Source organism: Lampetra planeri, chromosome 26 (assembly GCF_965212315.1).
Source record: "Lampetra planeri chromosome 26, kcLamPlan1.2.h2, whole genome shotgun sequence".
Lineage (NCBI taxonomy): Eukaryota > Metazoa > Chordata > Hyperoartia > Petromyzontiformes > Petromyzontidae > Lampetra > Lampetra planeri.
The window spans coordinates 5,123,992-5,144,510 of NC_136132.1; the positions used below are offsets into that span (position 1 = coordinate 5,123,992).

Here is a 20,519-nt window from a genome sequence, read left to right on the forward strand (position 1 = left end):
CGTGGCGCATGCGCAGTGCGGCCGCCCGCGGTTATTCAAACCGGAGCCGCCGCCTCAGACGTCTCAGCCGCCCTGAACGACGACGACGACTTCGAGACGAGACGGAGGATTTCCACTAAAACCACCACCATCACCACCACCCCTCTCCGATAGAGAATCCGACGGCATCTGCACGCGGACGCCGACTGTTACGCCGATGGACACCTTCACGCAGGTCGACGAAGTTGTTTAGCGCTCGCTCGCTCAGACGCTTGGTCCCTTTGGGGTTTTCGGAGTGAACGCGGCGTGCTGTGTGTACGTACGTGTGTGTACGTACGTGTGTGTACGTGTTGTGTGTGTGGTGTGTGTACCTGTTGTGTGTGTGTGTACGTGTTGTGTGTATGTGCGTGTTGTGTGGCCTCAAGGTGCACATGGCCTGGCACAAGCGTCGTGGTGACGTCACCGCCACGTAGTGGCGAATGGCGGTTGTTGTTGTTCAACGAGTACCCGGTGTGGTCGTGTAAACATCGCCACTGGGGAGACAAAGGCGGCCGGGTGTGGTGCTGGCCACCCACCCCCTTCGTGTGCCGTTCCGGCCTTCACAGCTGCTACTCGCTAACAGCGCCTGCCCCCTACAATCTAAGGCCACACGGGGGATCTGTCTGGGACAATGTGCCGTGTTTGTTTGTTAACTTGCCGATTTGAGCATTAAATACGCGACGATTGAGCAACATTAACAAACATGTTCATGTTGTCTGTCGGCGTCGAGCGGTGAGATGCTCTTTGACGAGTTTGACGCCTTTACTGGCCTGGGGCTTTAAAGCTTCTGGTACTGTTTTAACGTAAAGTCACGAACGTTGTATAATAAATGTTTTGATTTAAAGCTTTCGTGACTGCAGGGATTCATATTCTTGGTTCTTTCGGTAAAGTCACGTAGAAGGGAAATAAAAAATATATAACTATAAAGCAATACAAATTTATATTATTTTATGATTTCCCTTCTACGTGACTTTACCGAAAGAACCGAGAATATGTTGTATAATTATTTATCAATCTGCTATCGCAAGGGTTAGGTGTTGGAATGTGACAATTACTTTACTGTTACATATCTCCCCGCATTGTTTTTACAGGCTTAACCCAGAACTTTTAAAATTGCGAGTTGATGATTAGTTGATGGTAAATATTGTCGAGATGGTTTAGCGTCTGTGAATCCAGTCATTTGGTGAGTTTTAATCTATGTTAGTCGATCAATCCACCATCATCACCAACAACATCGATCATTACAATAAGCATGGGGCCAGCACCATCAGCTGGTGTGCAGGTACGGGACTGGGTTGTTACAGGACCGATAAGTGCTCAAGCGACATGCTTGGGGTGAGACCCTTTATCCTAGAAGTGGCTTGATAATGTCTGATTGTTACAATGTAACTTCTTAGACTAAAGTTACCCATTGGTTGTCTTCGGTTGGAGAGACTGGGCTGACATCGGGACGTGATATTTCTCACCGGTTAAGACTGCACACAAGATACGGGCAGCCGCCGCTCTCTCGCCACAATGGGATCTTTTAAAATGTGACGTGTAGTACAGAATTTGTACTAAGTTAACATTGTACTATTTTATCAAGTGGAATTAAGACGTTTCTCAGTTAATGTTCTTATTGGTCAATGGTGTCTATTATCCATTTATGTAAAACTTTTAAGTACCTTTCTTTTAAATGGCTCTGTGCAACTTCGCCAAAACTAATATGTAACTTAGAGTTTACTCCCTACACGATGGTATGTATGTTTATCAAAAGCCAGCAGTGGCATTGTACATACAATATATTGTCGTATGATTTCGGTTGGAGTAATTAAGGAAGTATTTTCATAGGAGTGGTCGATCTGCATTAAACTTGGCACAAGAACCCTGATGGAAATGAAAAAGGCAGTGTGCTAGGGGCTGAAGTGACTGAAAGGCTTTGCTTGACGAGTGCTTCCTGTTTATACAACTGCTCGAGTTAAAACGTCAATCTGAGATTATATTTTTTTAAACATTACTGCTACTTTCTATGGTTACCTTTTATATTCGCACCGCAGTCAAAATTGTGCATGGACTAAATTCTGAACATTTGAATACAAAACGGATTACTGTGAGAAAATCAGAGACAAAAAGGTGTAACTGTAAGAAGTACGTACAACTTTGAAAAGGGTGACTTTTCCAATAAGGTATGGCTTTGATTTGACACGCTATGAGGTCACTCAATACAAGTTTTTGAATTGTTCGGCTTTGACAGATGGTTCCCATATTAGGAGATGCGCCACACTTTGCCGTTGAACGGTTAAGCTGGTTTGGGTGTGACTCCTGCAAAAGCTAAACATGCCACTTCTTTTTTACGCGGCATTATGAATTTCCTGGCATACGTTCAAACTCTGTGGAACTCTGAGACATGTAGCTTCTGAGCCATATAAGACGTTGCCGTTAAAGTGGCCAGTTGCATTCCTCACGTTCAAACTTTCGAAATACCATTGGGTCACACACAGCCTCGTTGTAATGGCTCAAATGTCAGTTTAGATCTTTTTTTCTTTTTTCCTATGAACTTTTTGTGAAGTTAAATTGTTTCTTTTAAATGTAATATATCTGTAAATACAATGCCTTTGTTGCAGCCTATTTGTTGTATCAGCTTCCATTTCACAAAACGGCATATTTTATTTTTACATTTAACTTCAGCATTGCCATGTACAAAGAAAATTGTGCAATCCTACAAAAGGGCAGTGGAGCATACAAGCAAACTACAAGAACATTTCAGTAGGTCTACATATATGGTTTGGTTTAATAATTTCTTGCTTAAAGGCCACGTTTGGTCTGTAAACAGTGAATCGGTGAATTGAACTTTCAGCTTCCCACTCCTCCACAACTGATAGCTGAACATTTCAAGGTGCAATCTTTGTGAAATGAAGGAGCCAAATACATTTTTAGCTTGAATTTAACCAGGTGAGGGGAAATTCAGAAAAAAACAATCTTTTGCACAGGAAACGTAATAATGTGAGTGAAACAGAACATAAATGTAACATTCCAAGTATCCTATAGCAAACTACATGCATATGAAATAATTAATTGTGGTCTTAAACGTAAAACAAACATGAAAAAACAATTGCAGGTAGAGTGAAATTGAAATCTAATGTAACATTTCAAGAGAACAACAACAGCTGCAAATGCCACGGAATATACAAAAGTGATGGTGTGTGCATCTGTAATCCAGTGCTTTGTTAGCAACTGTTGGTGGATCATACAGATGTACAGCCATTTGGCAATCAACTCGTGAATGATGGTTTTGCCATGCCATGTGGGTCAGGTTTTCGAATTATCTTTCAAGATCTGACTCGGCACAATCCATGTAATTTGGTTATGTGCCCCAATTAAATACCTCGCTGAATGAGTTTTGAGAGATAGGCATTGCTGGATGCATTGTTATAGATGCGATTTGAAGTGAACCACACAGGTTGTAACGGCCATGCGTGTGACGATACTTTCTCTTCAATCGCTCTTCACTCCACCTCGGTCCTACAGAAGCTGCTGGAGCGAACGCGGGCACGCCGTGAGCTGCTGCAGCAGAAGATGGCAGAGCAGGGCCTTGGTGAAGCTGCTTGCACCTCGCCCAGCAAGCGTGCCCGTGATCCGCTCACCGATACCGCCAACAGCAGTGGCCGCTCTCCTGGTGAGTAGTGTTTGTTTCGACTTGGGTGCCTGCTTGCTCACCTCCCATTAGGCCTTGACGTTTTTTTCAGTTGATCGTTGTGTGTGTATTTTGTTTTGTGTATCCTAAAAGTTTGATCTTCCTGCAGTGGGAAAATGTCAGTGTCTCGTGAATCTGACATTTTCTTTGCTGTATTATCAGCTCCATGCCCAATTGATATTCACGCCCCTGTACATATTATATATCTCCAATTACTGCTCGGGCAACAAATGCAATTTCTCACCCCCCCCATAGATAGGTTGTGCCATGTTGCCTAAATACTTTGAGGAGCACTTAATATGATTTTGTAAATGAAATTTAATATTTAAAGAAACGCTTTGATCTAGCTTAAGACAATTTTAAGCCTTCAACTACAAAGAAATCATAATTTCTGGTTAGAATTTAAACGTGAACAATGACCGAGTAAAAAAAAAATGGCATCACCACTTTTTACTTTTAATCTAAAACGAATGTACCTAGGGCTTGCTGTTAAACAAGCATATGCACATGTGTAGTGTCAATGAAGATGTCTCTAAGTCTTGTTATTCAGTCAAAACTATGGTTTTGTTTTAGCAGGAGTTGCTGACCTGGGAGGCTCCCCCCCTAAGAAGCGCTACTCAGGAGGGGGTGACACTGAGAATGTCCTCCCTCGAGATCCTGCACCCAGGTACACACAATTCATACACAGTGTTGTGATTGGTAAATTTGCTTAATGTGACTATTGGTGAAGTCAAGTATTATTTCCACAAAACTCATGCAATCTGACACCTCGATGAATAGGGGACATTCACCCACACTGCTTGTGTCTCTGCTTAAAACATTCTAGGGCCCAACCCATGCCTGAGAAAGCAGAGACGACGCATGATCCGGGAGTTTTCACACATCTGGCTTCTGGCTCGGTGAAGACGCGCATGCAGAAACTGGCCGAGCAAAGACGCTACTGGGATGGAGATGGTGAGAGACTTGCAGTCTGGGGATAACATTTCTAAACGTGGTGCAATGCAGTGGTGGCTTTTACATGAGTAAATTAATCTTATGTATTGTAGCCTGTATATGTACATTGACCACCATAATAAGCTTTATACTGACATAAAGCTGGCTGGATATGTGTGTGATGTATTAACAAGTATGCATTGCTTAATATATTCAAGAAAACCTCACTATATTCCGCAAACCTTATTTTAGAAGGGTCGTGCATCTGTTATCTTTGGGAATTTTTGTGTGTGTTTTGGGTGTGGGAGGATACTTGAGGAAGCCCATGCATATGAAGAGATAACACACAAAGGTCCACACAGATGGGTTGGCAATGTTGGTTGCCATACCTGTGGCCTAGCATTGTTAACAAGGTTTATACGTTTGTTTGAGCCTCTGCTCCAATGAACTGGATTACAGGTGTGTGTGCAACCTGATGTCGTCTTTTATCCATCACTATTCGCGCAGCCCCAGATGAAAGTGCAAGCGTCTCTTCGCCTGTGTCCTTCAATCATTCGAGAGCCGCCTTGGTAGCACCGCCTAATGATCAGCCAGATGCTACTGGGCGACCCTCTCACAGTGCCGCGAAGTCCCGTCTGGCCAACCTAGCCGCCACCATCAACACCTGGGAGGACGACCTCGGCCATGGCGCCGCTGCCAGCAGCAATGGGGACGTCACTTCCACCGCAAACAAGCCAAAGCCGGCAACTGCCACTAAGATCAAAGGGAGCGTGACCCCAGCCAAACCCCCTGTGGCAGCCACTCGCACCACCGTGGGCAGAACCCCAGATAAGACTCCTGTCAAGGTGGGCATGACCAAGTCGGCAAGTGGGAACGTGGCACTAGCGACTGTGAGGGCTGCCACCCCGGAGAGACCATACAGTTCCCTCGACAGGTCCAAGCCAGCCGTGTCCACTGCTGCGGCAAGGCAGGAGTCGCAGCCCCAGGTGATGAATACTTTGAAGCCGTTAACATCTGCAATAACACTAATGAACTTAAATTTCAGGAAATGGGCCTTCTGAACAGATTTCAGAAATGGAGAATATTTTAAATAGTCGACACAATTTTACAAGTTTTCTGTAAAACTGAAAGAGCAGTGGCAACATTTCAATGTGTATAAATGAAAGGAGATTTAACGGAAGTGCCGTAAACTAAGATTATTTTAACAGATATTGGGTACAATATTTTTAGTAAAACGGTAAGAAATTAATGGTTGATGTTAGTCTCAGAAATGTTCTCGAACAGTGCAACGCCTCATGTGGGGATTAAATTCGACAGCGTAGGAAAGTACATGCTGAGGTCTTCTAATTTTTTCGTGCTGCAGAAATCGCAGGCGACCACTCCCTCGCAGGCACGACCGATTGTGAACAAGACCATCAACCCGGGCACTCCAGCGCAGACCGTCTCTACGCCATCCACACCTGGTCTTTATTTCTTGTTTTTATATTTTCACCATTACTCTTAGACAATTTAAATGAGGTGTGATGGTACTTGGGGTATGATTTTACTTGAATATTGTTTAAAGCACCACATTGCTTTGTGTAACCACCAATGTGCTGTGTATTGGATTAATATAACTAATAATATCTGATGAACACCTTTTTAGAGTGAACGACAGAGTGTGTGTCAATGTGCGTGACCAGTTTGAAACTCGGAGCAGTCACTGAATTCAACTAAGATATTTAGGATTTGGTGGAATGCAGTTAATGAAAATTGTGCGGTTTGCGCGTGGGGAAATGAGGGCGCCACGCTGGCGAGATGTGTAACTACCTCATCTAAACTGGAGGTTGTGGTTTTGATCCTAACCCTGACACTTGTATATTTGGATTTGGCATGTTCTCCCCGTGACCGCGTGAATTTTTCTACGGGTCTTCCGGTTTTTCCCTCCACATTAATAAAAAAATCGTTTAGTTTCCATGGGATATAACACTAACATTAGCTATGAACTTTTTGTTTGGGTCACTCAACCGCGCAGCCAACGGCTCGGGCGTGAAGACTTTCCGCGAGCGCTTCGAGGAACGCTGCCAGCAGCAGAAAGCAGCCGGACTCACCCCGACGTCGTCGTTGACACCGTCTGCAGTCCAGTCCGTGACCCCCACCGTGACTGGCCATGCTGCTGGGGGCCGCACCATCACGGTGGCACCGGGGGATGGCACGCGTGCGCTGCACGACCGCTTTCGACACGGGCAGGGAGAGACAGCTGCAGCCTCGCACGCCGACAAACTTAAGCAGGTGCTCTTGGGCCGCGGTTCAATAGTACATTTAATTCAAAACAATTCTATCATGAATTATATACTGGTTTTTGAGGTTACCTTAATGGTATACTGCACCTATTTTTGGTGGTGTCCATGATGAGTCTTTGAAATGCATTTCCACTTTGACGCATGAAATGCATATTTTGTTTTTAACTGTTGAATGATATCCCTTGGTAATCATTTACTTATGGAGTTGTATTATTGAGACTTAGTTGATGGCAGTTTTCGTAATTTTTTATTGGGGCTTTGACATTGACACTAAGTTTTTCTGAAGCCTAACCTTTCATGGGTTTATAATATCCACTTTATAGCGTTGTTTTGCCATCACAGGCTGCTGAGAAGTAAAGGCTGTCAACACCTTGGCTTAAACATTCTGCTTTTGCATTTCCTCTGTTGTAGGAGCGAGAGCAAGAGCTAGCCATGATCAGGAATCGCTTCCAAAAAGGCAGCGTGTGGGCCAATGAGAAGAAGGTGCCCGTCAGTGATGCCACCTCGGACAAGGTAGTGCATGGCTGGGCATTCTTGGAGCTTCGTGGTTAAGTGTCGGTGCATTAGACTATTTTTTAATGTGCCTTTGAGTTAGGTCATGCAAGGCTCCAGTGTTTGTTATCATTCTGTGGTGGCTCATGGTTGCGGTTTCTGAAGGCTACAAACTCAATTTAAGTTTATTCAGACTTGTGCAAGTTAATTTGTGATTGAAATGTAAAACAACATGTGATAATGTAACTCCTGGGAAAATAGTGGACTACATGCTCCTGTCCTATGGCAAATATTAATTAAGCTTCTACCATCACATAGGTTTTAAATGTAATCCCCTTGTATGCATCAACTAAGTTTTTAACATTTAGGACGTTTGTTACCACCTTAAACTGGATCCATTATTTATCTGCCACTATTGTTTCAATTATGGTATTAATGGCAGCTGCATGGGATTGGCAGGGTTCTTCGGTTGTAGCCGGAGGCTCCGTGGCCAAGGCTCCAGTCACACCAGCACGTGAAGGCAACGGGCAAAAGTCTGTAGAGACTGTCCAGCGTTCCAATGCCTTGGCATCCCCAGCCACTGCAGTACAGAAAACACCCGCAGGTAAACTTGCATTTATCTATAATAATCAATTACATGACAGTAATTAATTGGACGTATTCTGCTACAGCAGTTTATTTTAGTTTTATTGCATTGTAATGAATTTTGATTATTCGCCATGAGATGGTGTTGAAATGGATTGAGGTGCAAGCATCTGCATGCCTTTTGGGTGACTGGAGTGATAATTTTTCTAGGGACAGAATCCACCAGCGACGATGCAGAGCCCGGACGCCGGGTGCGGTTTGCCTCCGAGACGGAGAAATTGGGACCCGAGTCGACTGGGGATTCTGATATCGACAGCAGAGGCTGCCAGTCCAGTAATGACGTCAGCGACAGCGAGGAGGAAGAGGAGAACAACTCTGGCGTGATCGACGAATTATTTGAGGATCTGCTGGATGACGTGGTCGAAGGGAGCGAAACTAAAGGGACAGTGGAAACGAGAGGAGAGGTGACGACGGCGCTCTCCAAGGAGGCGGCCAGTGGCGAGAAGAAGAACCAGGAGAGTGAGGACGAGCTGGAGGTGTCGTCTATGTCACTGCTGTCAGAGTCGATCAACACGGCAGTGCACAGTCCCGAGGTTCGCTGCTTTTGTTGATTGTGTCGACCTGATATCCCATGTTGCTCCTTTTGCCGTTTGAGTGTTTGTAAGTGCGTGAATTTGTGTTCTATTGCCATTATGTAACTGGTGCCCACTGCCTTCCCTTTACACATTATCCTTACAGGAGATATAATTTTAGTAATTTAATAGATGGTTGAAAAGGTCTCCATTAGAAATAGTAATTGTTCGTAACACCACACAGATATTGATTATATGCGACTACATATAAAGAGAAGGATGTGTGGCCAGTAGGAGAGGGAACATTAGGGTGCCACTGTTGCGAGATGTTATCTCCCTCGCCTGGTATGCAGGAGGCCGTGGGTTCGGTCCCGACCCTGATGCCTGTATATTTGGAGTTTTTATGTTTTCCCCGTGGTCGCGTGGATCTTTATCTGGGTCTAAACATGCACTTAGTTGATTTGTCTGCTACTATACATTCCCACTATATGATTAAGCAATGTTGTTGGGATTTTATTTGTGGCCAGGTTGCTTCTGAACAATAGGGAATAGCTCTGTTGGCTCTATTGATGGTGAAAGATTAGTTGGGTGTATGGTAAGAAGGAAGGCAGCAGTTGGGTGGTTGACAAGGGGTGTAATCGTTGCCATCAGTATTGTGAATATACAATACTTCATAAAGGATAAAATATTTAAACCTTTTAAAATGGGAAATCTATAAAATATAAATGATGTGCATGCTGTATCTACATACATTTTTCAGTTTATGCATATATGTTTGGAAATAGGATAAACAATTGTATATTTGACAATATTTTAAAAAATCCAAACATGCATTAATCTACTCTTTCTACAGTCCCAGTTAGAATGTTTTCCACGGCTGAATGTTCTTATACAATTTTTATACGTTCATTCGGCTGAGTGGTGCAGGGGATAGAGCCCACCACTTATAATCGGAACATTATGGTCTCAAATCTTGGATATTGGTCTTTTTCCCTGTAAGTTGATACAAAAATAAGTGCCACTTTGTGGAAAGTCATGATTGGATTTCTTTTAGATAGCCCGAACCCCATGGTGGAAATTGAAAATTTTCACAACTGGCTCAGAGCTGCACACCGGAGATGAACATTGGCAATGTGCACATTTTCCAGGAGAAAATTAGACCATTTCAGTTTAATGAGCAATAGTCATTCCTGTGGGTAATTCCGGGCAGCATATCGATGGAATTGCCACTGCGTTATTGGGGGGATGGTGACGTTGTTTCTATCTGGGCCCCCCACTCCAGCAAAAGATTCTGATGTCGTCTCCGTTGCCGCCGAGCTCGGCAAAGAGCCCCAGTGCCCCCTGCAGCCCCGAGGTTCCGCCCGCAGCACGGAGAAACACGAGGGCTCGCCTGCGCCGCTCGGGCTCCCTGGATAGCCTCGTGCCCTCTGAGGAGCCCCGGCTGCTGTACAGGTGCGTGTGTGCCGTCTCTCCTGGGTGCTGCCGTTTGTCGACTGTTGAGGGGTATGAAGCGTCGTGTGTATGTTGATGAACTGCGAGCACGCGTTGTGTTTGTTGGGTTGAATTGTGATTTAAAATGAACAGAGGCATTTATTGTGAATTAGGTATTCATAATGAAATTATGTAAATGAAAGTTTTTACTTGATTTTTTTATGTACAGGTATTAGGCATCTTGCAACTATTCCTTACCACAATTTGGTGAATTTCAAGATTTGGGTCACTTTGATTCAAGAATGGATTCTTATTTTGTCATTGTGGTACATGTAGAATATCTTGTTGCAAGGTTTTAATGAACCTGATATTTTCATGGGCAAATCACATACATTCTTTATAAATAAGTAACCTATCCTTGCACATGCGATTTGATGTGGGCTTTGAGCTCAAGACTTTACTTTAAATCATGAATTGTTACATGCCGAACAGGTATTTGGCTTTTTTCACACTGGCTAACAATGAAATGTGTTTATCAGGCGGTAAATAATTATATTATTTGCATTGTTGAAGTCACCCCGAACACAAACATCACTTACTAACTATTATAGCTATTATAGCACAAATACGTTTAGAAGTGTGTGTGTGTAATTGATTACAGCGACATGTTTGTCTCTTCCTGTAATTTTTGTTACGTGTGCTGCAGCATTGACGCATACCGGAGCCAGCGTATGAGCTTGCACCGCCGCTCACCCGTCAAGCAGGCTTCACCGCGTCGGAACAACGTCAGGGCCGAGGAGCGTCCCAAGAACTCCCCGCGTGTTTTTTCCCTCCGGGAGCGCCTGCACGTACGTTGGCGCCTCCATAGCAGCAATGCGCAGTAACCGTGCTATAATCTCCTGTACTTACACATGCTTTGTGCGTGCCTGGTATGCGTACAGCTGTTGACCAATGAGGTGAACAGCCAGCAAAGCATCATGCAGCAGGCACGCACGGCGCTCGGCTGCTGCGTGGACGAGGACCACGGCAAGGGCTCTTTGGAGGAGGCAGAAGCTGAGAGGCTGTTACTCATTTCCAGTAAATACGCCTTTCGTTCGTTTGTGTCATTTGTATTTGCACGCAGCATACAGGGCACTGGGGGGGGGGGGGTGTCATTGGAACTGTATTGGAACGAAAAGGACCAAGCTCTCCAAATATTTTCACTTGATGAAAACCGTGCAAAGCTTAGTTAATTTTGAACTTCTAAACATAATTTAAATGGTGTGTGACCTACTTGGCTTCGCGTTTCATATTTTTTACATTTTTAGTGTAGCGGGATACCCAAATGGTATGGAAGTGACCGTTTGGCCAAGACTTGATATAATGTGAGAAGAATGAGCCCGGTAATCACTGAAACCCAGTGTTCGAATCCATGTAACTCTCTGATTAAACTGTTTTTCATGTGGAGTGTCTTAATGGTTTCACCATGGTCACCAATGACTGCACATAAATAAACATAATGTTACATTATTTTTGTCACTTAATATTGCTTAATCCAACTCTGAAAATTAAAAAAGGTGTGCTTATTGACGTGCAAATATTTTTTTTCAGGGCAAATACAGGTATGCTAGTGTGTGATAAAAGAGTTGTAAGAAGAAACTTCAACAGTAGCTATGTGATGCCATCTTTCAGAGCTTTTCTCTGATGTATGTTTGTGCTGGCTGTAGGAGTTCCGTCAAGATATTTATTTGTCTTATGACGTTGATAGTCCAATTAGAAAAATAATCATAAAATATACAGGGTGCTTTAAAATATTTTTAACACTTATGAGACTATCGTTTTTAATGGAAAAAGAATGAATAATACACTAACATGATAACAAATGTATGTTAATAGCTTCAAAAAGTCAGTCTCCACTTGTTTGCCATCATTGTCAACGCGTGGCTGGAATCTTCTCCAGGTGGTCTCCAGAGCCCGGAGGCACATTTTTCGTGGTGTTGTTGCAAATTCTCAGAAGTGTTAACATTTTTTTAAGCACCCTGTACTGAGTTATCCTCGTGTAGGAACAATGTATTTTAATTCAACAGACTCCGATAAGTGACGTTATCACAGGGACAGCCGCCTGCATTGTTGCCAATGGAACATGCACATAAATGCCTTCCTAATCTGTGCTGTCCTCTATCCTGCGGCCTATAGCGGAGAAGCACCAGGCTTTACTCGCGGAGCTGAATCGGCTGAAGGCCAATGCGAGCGCACGCTCAGGTGGCCGTGGTGGAACCGGCACAACGCCGGGGGAACAGACTGCCCCGTGTCGAGGATCAGTCTTCATCTCCGACATCCGACTGCCTCTGAAGCCCGAGTTTGTGTGCGTTCTCGCCTCCCGGCCAGGTGAGACCCTCGTAAAGCCTCGGAGAAGTTAAGTCGTCCCTCCCTGCCACGTTCGCTGCTATGTTGCTGTGCACTTTTGGTGAGTGGCATTACAGTAAAATCTCAGCTATGCAGACTCATTTGGTGGAGTTCTGGTCTTCTGGCTCGCTGAAAAGTCTGGCTCGTTGCGATTTCAATAAAAAGAAAATCGATGTAAAAAAATAGTGCTCGCATGTATGTGTATCGCATATACACGTGCTGTACAGTCACCGTGTACAGACCATGGGGAGCGGTAGTGTAGCGGTTAGCGTGCTGTGCTTTGAACCCGGCGACCCGGGTACGATTCCCACTCACTGCCAACACCAGTGACGATTATCTGAACTGGTCCTTAGCCTCAAATGAGTACCTGGTGCGATGTGTAAACATCACCACTGGGGAGACGAAGGCGGTCGGGCGTGGTGCTGGCCACCCACCCCCTCGTGTACCGTTCCGGCCTTCACAGGTGCTCGCTAACAGCACTTGCCCCTACAGTCTGCTAAGTCTATAAGGGGGATCTTTGTCTTTGTACAGACCAAAACAAGAACTCGTGTGCTGTGTACAGTATTGTAGTTTTGTCAGTCAGTCTGAGGGTACGAGAATTCATCTGCCACCCATGCCCCACCGCCCACCCATATCACCCATTACCACCTTGAATAGAGGGGCCATTGCCTAAACCATCGCCTATGATATATATATCCTCATTAGGGCAGTGTTATTTATGAATTTTAATTGTTAGTTGTATTGGCACTTTATTTATTTCCCAATTCCTAAGTATTACAATACACTTGACAGTCAAACAAAAACCTGCAGAAACCTAGTGTTCTTTGCAGTTGGAACTTAACTAAAGGACAAATGTAATTATTGACCTGTTTGTGTCTCGTTTGGCCAGACCAAAGCAGTTACTACTTTGTGGTGCTGCTACGTCAGGGTGCTGAAAACATTGTGGCAACGCCACTTGTGGCTGCTCACTCGCCGCCCAATGGGGACACGTTGACTTTCCCCACAACGTTCACCGTGTGAGTACTTTGCCTGTGTCTCGTGTCCCTTGGTCGCCTGCCCTAAGACAAGTGTTTTTTTTATTTCCTTGTGATTAGACGGTTTTAGTAAGGTATGTACACAGGATTGCAGCCTTGTTCCAGTATCTTGTTAGTGCAGAGAAAAATTCACGTGGCAGAGCATTCAACCTCTAGAATATTCCCTAAGCTAGAATGAGCTGCCACGATCTGTAAGGGAGGCTCCCTCTTGCCATTTCTGAAGTATATTTTATGATATAGCGTTTACACTTGTAAATGTTGTATGTTTAATTTCAGGTTAAGTTATTTAAAATGAGAGGTCACAGCATGAATTATAAATGATGGGTTTTAATTGCCTGATCTCTTGTGGTTTTATTTCCCTTTAGGCAAGATGTTGGAAGTGACTTTGGAATTTCCTTGGAGGTTTATTGCTTGGTAAGATAATTATATTCTTGCACTGAGGTGTAATTTAATCTTCATAGGCGCATGAATGCATATATACTTGTCCATTTTACTTCGGTGTCATAAAATGTATGTATGTTGAATATCTTTCACCATACGTCGCCGGCTGTGCTAATTGGAGGTGCGGGGGTTGCACTCCTCAAATGTACCATCTCCTTTTAAGTCTGTGTACAAAATTTCGATTTAAAGCTTTCGTGACTGCAGGGATTCATATTCTTGATTCTTTCGGTAAAGTCACATAGAAGGGAAATAATAAAATAATATGTATATATATATATATAGTGTGTGTACAGTTTATTTTTGCATTCATTTGGGTAATTATCGAGATACAATCACGTTTGATTATGTTAGCTGCCCTTCCTCAATATTAACTGTCTTGAACAATATTATTTTCAGAGTCAGAAGAAAGACGCCAATGTTCCTGAAAAGAAAAAGGCAAAGGTGAGATTGAGGGGGGAAAAAAAACCCATGAAGACACTGATACGTTTGCCCCCAACTAAATTCCAAAGTACATTGATACATTTACATGCTAGTATGTAAGTACAGCTGTTGATGTTGCCATTGCAATTCAGTTAATGAGCCTCAGTAGACTGCCTGCGTAGTTGATTATGATGTAAAGTGAAGTTTCCATGTTCAGTGCTCCTCAATGTGATGCTTGGTTGATTTGTTTTACACACAGGGTCTTACACCAAAAAAGCTCTTGTCTTCAATCACGGTGAGTTGCCTCTACTGTAGCAGAATTTACTGTTTCTGGTGGAGGTGGTCCTTGGATATCTCCACTAGCTCTCAGTCATTCCTGAGTCCACTCTAAGATCATATCACACTGTTTTCAAGGTTTACTAATGGACGCGCTTTCTTTCCTCTGTTATCTTGCTCTACTCCCATTCACATACTTTTTACTCCAGAAATGAAAGCCGATGGGCAAAACCCTCAATGAACCTTCACTGCATGCATTGTCTGGATTTTCCTTCTCACGATGTGTTGCTGCCCCCCTGCACCCTATTCTTTGTCCAGGCTGTTTTTTTCAATTGTACCACACTTATTTTTTTAATATAGAGTTGTTGTTTTGTCCCAGTAATGTACGTCCTTTTTTTGCAGCAGCAGTTGTATTCAGAGACGAAATAAAATCCAAATTGTACCGTTTATTATAAAATGGCAATGTATTTTAGTTACAAATGTATTGTATTTAATTATAAATGGATTCTAATAGCAATGCTGTATCACAGTTTGTGTTGTTCATGGTAATGCAACCAAGTATACGGCACTGTTAATTGCTAACTTGAGAATGTTTTATTACAGTAGATTACGATTTTTTATGTGATGTGCCCCCAACAACAATTAATGTTTTATGTATAATGTCTGTGTGATGTCTTCTTTCATGTATCATTTTTTTGTTTTTGCAGAAAAGTGGCAGTAATTTGCATTCTCCATGTAAGTATTTCAAATGGTCTTGTTTGTAATGCAGTCCATCAATATGCAGTACAAGCTGTGGATTGGAAGGACCATAGTTTGGTCATGATTTGACTTCTCTTTTGCATTCCATAAAACCCCGCAAATTGCTTTGTGTAAAGCCTGTCATCTTTGACAAGTTTACTGTCCTGTTGAACCGTGATCACTATATTTACTGGCTTAAAAGACACTTTATAATGGATGACCGTATACTGTGTTTTAGTAATCACAAGAGGCTCTTCAAAACTGATTGGAATGCAACGTATAAAACCTTGCGCTGCGGCAGTGTGTAATAATATGATTGAAAATTAACTGAGGACAGTCCAAGTCTCAAGACTGTCACGTGGTTTTTGCATTGGGTTGTATTGCAAATACAGTCGGGAAGAACCTGGGCTAAAGCTGGAATATTCAACATGTTTCTCCATGGCAATATTTGCTGCTCCATGCCTATAACAGCTGACGGCAAACCCTGGCCAGTCACCCATACAAGTACAAACCAGGCTCAAACCTCTGCTTAACTTCCCAAATCTGATGATATGGGACTTATTGAAGATGATTTAGTAGAAGATGATGAGGCCCGGTGTTGTTTGTGTTGCAGCCATCGTGATTGGTGGGGGCACGAGGCCCAGTGGCTTCGTCCTAGTTGGTTCCCACCGCCTCTGCCTCTCCTCTGTCGGGCAAGCCAAATTTCCACTGGAAAAGGTAACTCGTGAAAGTGGCTATAATTCGAGTCACTTCTAGCCGTTGCACACTCAACCCTATGCTTTATTTATTGCTCGCACAATCATAAAAAATATTCACGTGTTGGATTAATAAGGTGCTTTTGCCTCAGGTGCAGCGAATGTCGCCCCTGGAGGGAAACGTCTATTTGAAGTTCCAGTGCCGCGTTGACTCGAGTGTGGAGGAGCGAGGCTTCTTGGTACGACCTTTCTGTATGCCCCCACTGCTTTCTTAAAACCACAAGCATCATTGCTGCATAAGTTAGTATTGGTGTTAGTCATACATGTGCTCAGTAGGGGCTTGCAAAGTGATAACCAAAATGGTTAGTGCACTGTGTTATTATAATTTCACTTGTTTACCTTGGGAAGCCTGACCTGAGTGCTTCTCATTCCAGAGGCTCCTGCCAATGATTCCAGTAGTCCTGGTTTTATTCCTGGCCGTGCATATTGTACACTAGGTTGCTTCAACTGGTGATGAAGCATGGCTATATGTATCCCGGTAAGGCTCTTGGAGTGGCCCGCTTAGCTATGATCCGCCGAGACGTAAACTGATACGTATAAGTGAGATGAAGAGGTAAAGGGGAGGAGACACCTTTCGAGACGAGGGGTCAAGATTATTACTCGCATGTACAGGCGTTCTTACGTAATTACGTCATATGACGTAACGACTGCACACGTGACCTGAGTCCACCAGCACACGTACATTTTATAATGTGGCCCGCCAAACAATTGTCGGTGAACCCTGTTGTAAATTGTTGCAAATTGGTATCTGAACTTTCTCTGGTAGTAGTTCATCTGGTGCAGTCTCATTAATATAAACACTGGTGAGATAAAAATTCAGACCTGGTCGAAAAATATTTCATAAGTGCTTGCTCCATCAGATTATGCAACAAATGGAAAATCTTTGTGTGCTGTGGTGCAGACGATGTTTGAAGAGGTGAGTGGGTTTGGAGCATGGCACCGGCGTTGGTGCGTGCTGTCCGGGAATTGCCTCTCCTACTGGACCTATCCAGATGATGAGAAGAGGAAGGTGGGTCCTTATGCATTTTCTGATATCTAAGTATTGTGTAGATAATTAGCAGATCATCAATATTTCATGTGTATATGTGGAGTATTCCTCCTAAACCGCTCTAGTGGAGGGATCAGAGTGATGTGTTCTAGTTTATGGATGTGAGTGAGGAATTGTCAGTGGAATTGGATTTATTAGTGCAGGACGACCTTGTTATACAGTATAGCCATCTCAGGCAGCACCTGCTTGCACCCCACGCTTGTGCCGGGCAGGATCCGATGGCACGTGTGAACCTGGCGACCTGCGTGAACCGGCGCGTGGAGCCCGTGAACCGCGAGTTTTGCGCGCGCCAACACACGCTGGAACTGGTGACGGTGCGCTCCCAGCACCCCGACGACCGCGAGACGCTCACCACGCACATGCGCAACCGTCAGTGCGTGACCAAGTAAGTTCAATAGCAGACCGGGAGCAACAGGAGAGCTTCACCATTCTTGCCCGATGAAGCTGATTGTAATTATCAGCGAAACGTCGTACTCAAATTTCAAAAATGCTGTTGATTCTCTCTTCAGCACACCGGTGGGCTAAAGAAGTGAATTATTTTGTCCTTTGAAAAACGTGACACATTTTTTACTGTTTAGCCGTGTCGGGTGGTGGAGGGTTACGACACATTTATAAATAACGCGATCTGATCCAAAAACCTATATTATGAATAATATTAGTCGCGAAAGCGTACGTGTTAACTTGACGGTGGCACCACTTCCGTAGCTAATGCATCACTGAGACCAGCAGCAGTAGGAGCTGGCTCTCATTACTGATGTCACGTCATAGAACTTAAGCGACCGCATATGGGCAGTGTTGAACAAGCAAGCATGGATAGAACACCCTTCACTGTTGTTGGTAACACTGCCTTATAATTGTGTAATCGGATGTGGCCTTGTATATTCTTAAATATTAGTCTCAATATGTCACTGTTGTGCAAGTGCTAAAGATGATAGTGCTGATGTTATTGCCTTGACTTTAAAGTCTTAGATGAACTACAGGTTCAATTAGTGTGCATTGGCAGTAGATTGATCAGTGCAACTAGTGTGTGTTACTCATTAATTATATGATCACGTTTCCACCACTTTATAGTCATTAAGCCACCTAAGGTACCTGAATCTGAACATGCCACCTCGAACCAGGGCCAAATGCAGTGACTGACACTGGCCCTCTTGTGGTGGGTGTTAGGAACTGGCTATCGGCAGACTCGCGGGACGAGAGGAACCTGTGGATGGAGAAGTTCAACCAGGTGCTGATGAATTTACGCACCTGGCAGCCAGAGGCCTGCGCCGGGGCTGCCACTCGCTGAGCTCAACCACAGCTATCGCCAACCATTTAGCTGAGACACACTACCCTGGCCAAGCCGGACCTGAGTGAGTAGAGGGAAAAGTACCCCCTGGCGTTTGAGCCTGTGTGGGCTCAATAGCCAAGGGGGATACTCGCTATAGTTGGACTTAACCAACTGTTGTACAGACTCAGCCCGATTTAGCCAAACATAGCCTTACCAAACATTACCTGGCCTGAGATTGTTGCAGCCTTTATTTCGCAAAGCTTTCTGTTGGCCAGGCGTTGCAGAGCCACTTGTAATCAACGGTGAACTGTTATACTTGCCGAGCAGACATTGCTTTATTGTGCACATTTACGAGTGGTTTAGCTTGAAACTGTAGTTGACGGGAAGATTCGGAAACCCATGTGCATACATCACGGATACGGGACACGATGCACTGCTGCCTTGATGATTCATAGCTGTACGGTCACACGTGCTTGAAGCTCACAAAGATTGCTCAAATTATGCCTGCATCGCGTGTGTGCTTTGCCGCTAACTTAAGCCGTGTACACGGGGGTATTGGTGCTAAGCTTGGTCAACATTGGCTGAGCTAGACCTGTATGGTTCACCATGGACACTCCCGTGTGCCTCGGATGCTCCCTGCTGTCAGGGCATCTTGTTCCACTTTTCTGTCTTTACTGTGTGCTTGGATAGTTTATCGTTTTTTTTACAAAGTATACAATTATTCAAAGGGGCAGTATTACAGTAGTATACTGCAGCTCAATTCTTTGAGATCTTTTTCTATTTGTGTTTTCAAAACTCTTACAATTATATTGACATGCTATGAGGTGAAATGTCCATAAGTGTTGTGTTTCAGTGCCAAGCTCACTGCTTCTGAACCTATGAGTAACAGATAAGTCTCCATTTGCCATATATATTTAACTGGATATGGTATGCGATAACCCACATGAGCGTAAATTCAAAATTTATACTTTTGCAAAAAATTAAAACGGTAAACCTTTGCACTAATTTACGCGCTGTAACATGTACAACACTTTAAACGTGTGCACACCTTTCATACTTGGTTTTGCACTGGAAAAGCCATGTGAATGTCCACACAATATGCGCTCGACCGAATATTTTTCAAAGCACATACGTTTAACAATTACTTGCTGCGTACAGCCACATTTAATGATTGCATGTGGCTTTGGGTGTGCAGATATATATTTAGTGGGGAGCAGTAGTGTAGTGGTTGGCGTGCTGCGCTACGAACCTTTCACCCGAGTTCAATTCCCGCTCATGGCCAACACCAGTTACAATTATCTGAACCGGTCTTGGGCCTCGCTAGGTCATCTCGGCCTCAAATGATTATCTGGTGCAATGTGTAAAAACATTGCCACTGGGAAGACAAAGTTGGTCGGGTGTAGTACTGGCTCCCACCCCCTTGTGTGCCGTGCCGGCCTTCATTGGTGCTCGCTTACAGCACTTGCCCCAACAGTGTTCAGGCTATACAGGGGATATTTTTCTTTGTCTTTTGCAGGTATATTTTAATACGATTTGGTAATATGCATCTGAAGCATGAAATTCCATAAACAGCTCCTATGCATTGACTGAGATTAGTTAGTACAGACAGAAAATCAGTGAGGTGGAGTATGCGTAATTTATAATTCAGCTGCCGCATGACATTTACCAATCCGTTTACTCACTTTTGGTACAGGAATAAATTGGGTTAAGTGTCTGATCACACAAGGTTTACAAGAGTGGTCTTGGTATAGAATTTATCTGCGAATTCTGTCGACTGAATCGAAATGTGTTGAAGCTAGGTGGCACAAGATGCTTACATGTTTTAGAGAAACCAAGTACAGTGGAAACAGCAAATACTAATGGGTTCAGATTTTAAAAAATAAAGTATACTGCTTGCCGATGAAATATAACCTTCTTATATAGCATTTAAGATATACAATAACTTGTCATTTTGTCCTGTCCTTTTAAATGTTTTAAATAATCTCGTTGGTAAAAAAAAATCGGTCTTTACAGAACAGTTTTCGTCTTGTAGATTCCTCAAATAATTATTTACCTGAATTGTAACTGCTTGAAAAGGAAATAAATGCTCTTTTACATCCAAATTGTGTATGCTCTGTTTTACTGCACTGAGCCTCGTGTGGAAATCGCTAATTGCAACCTGCAGCA

The 20,519-nt window shown here is 43.6% G+C and overlaps 1 protein-coding gene across 3 annotated transcripts; it reads left to right on the top strand.

The window, feature by feature from the left end:
• LOC144727614 (anillin-like) lies at positions 1-20,455 on the top strand. 3 transcript variants are annotated; one of them, XM_078606563.1, is made up of 24 exons: positions 1-214; positions 3,526-3,673; positions 4,265-4,358; positions 4,518-4,645; positions 5,132-5,610; positions 5,988-6,087; positions 6,639-6,895; positions 7,318-7,419; positions 7,858-8,002; positions 8,200-8,576; positions 9,838-10,007; positions 10,693-10,834; positions 10,928-11,063; positions 12,162-12,353; positions 13,261-13,387; positions 13,771-13,819; positions 14,243-14,287; positions 14,526-14,561; positions 15,250-15,277; positions 15,894-15,997; positions 16,128-16,214; positions 16,937-17,044; positions 17,296-17,468; positions 18,251-20,455. In XM_078606563.1, exons 1-24 carry the CDS (start codon positions 197-199, stop codon positions 18,369-18,371), a joined length of 3,366 nt encoding a protein of 1,121 aa, XP_078462689.1. In that variant the 5' UTR covers positions 1-196; the 3' UTR covers positions 18,372-20,455. The 3 variants fall into 3 exon arrangements, with proteins under 3 accessions (XP_078462689.1, XP_078462687.1, XP_078462688.1); XM_078606561.1 differs by having other exon boundaries at positions 2-214; positions 8,194-8,576; XM_078606562.1 differs by having other exon boundaries at positions 2-214; positions 4,268-4,358; positions 8,194-8,576.
• The last annotated feature ends 64 nt before the right edge of the window (positions 20,456-20,519 follow it).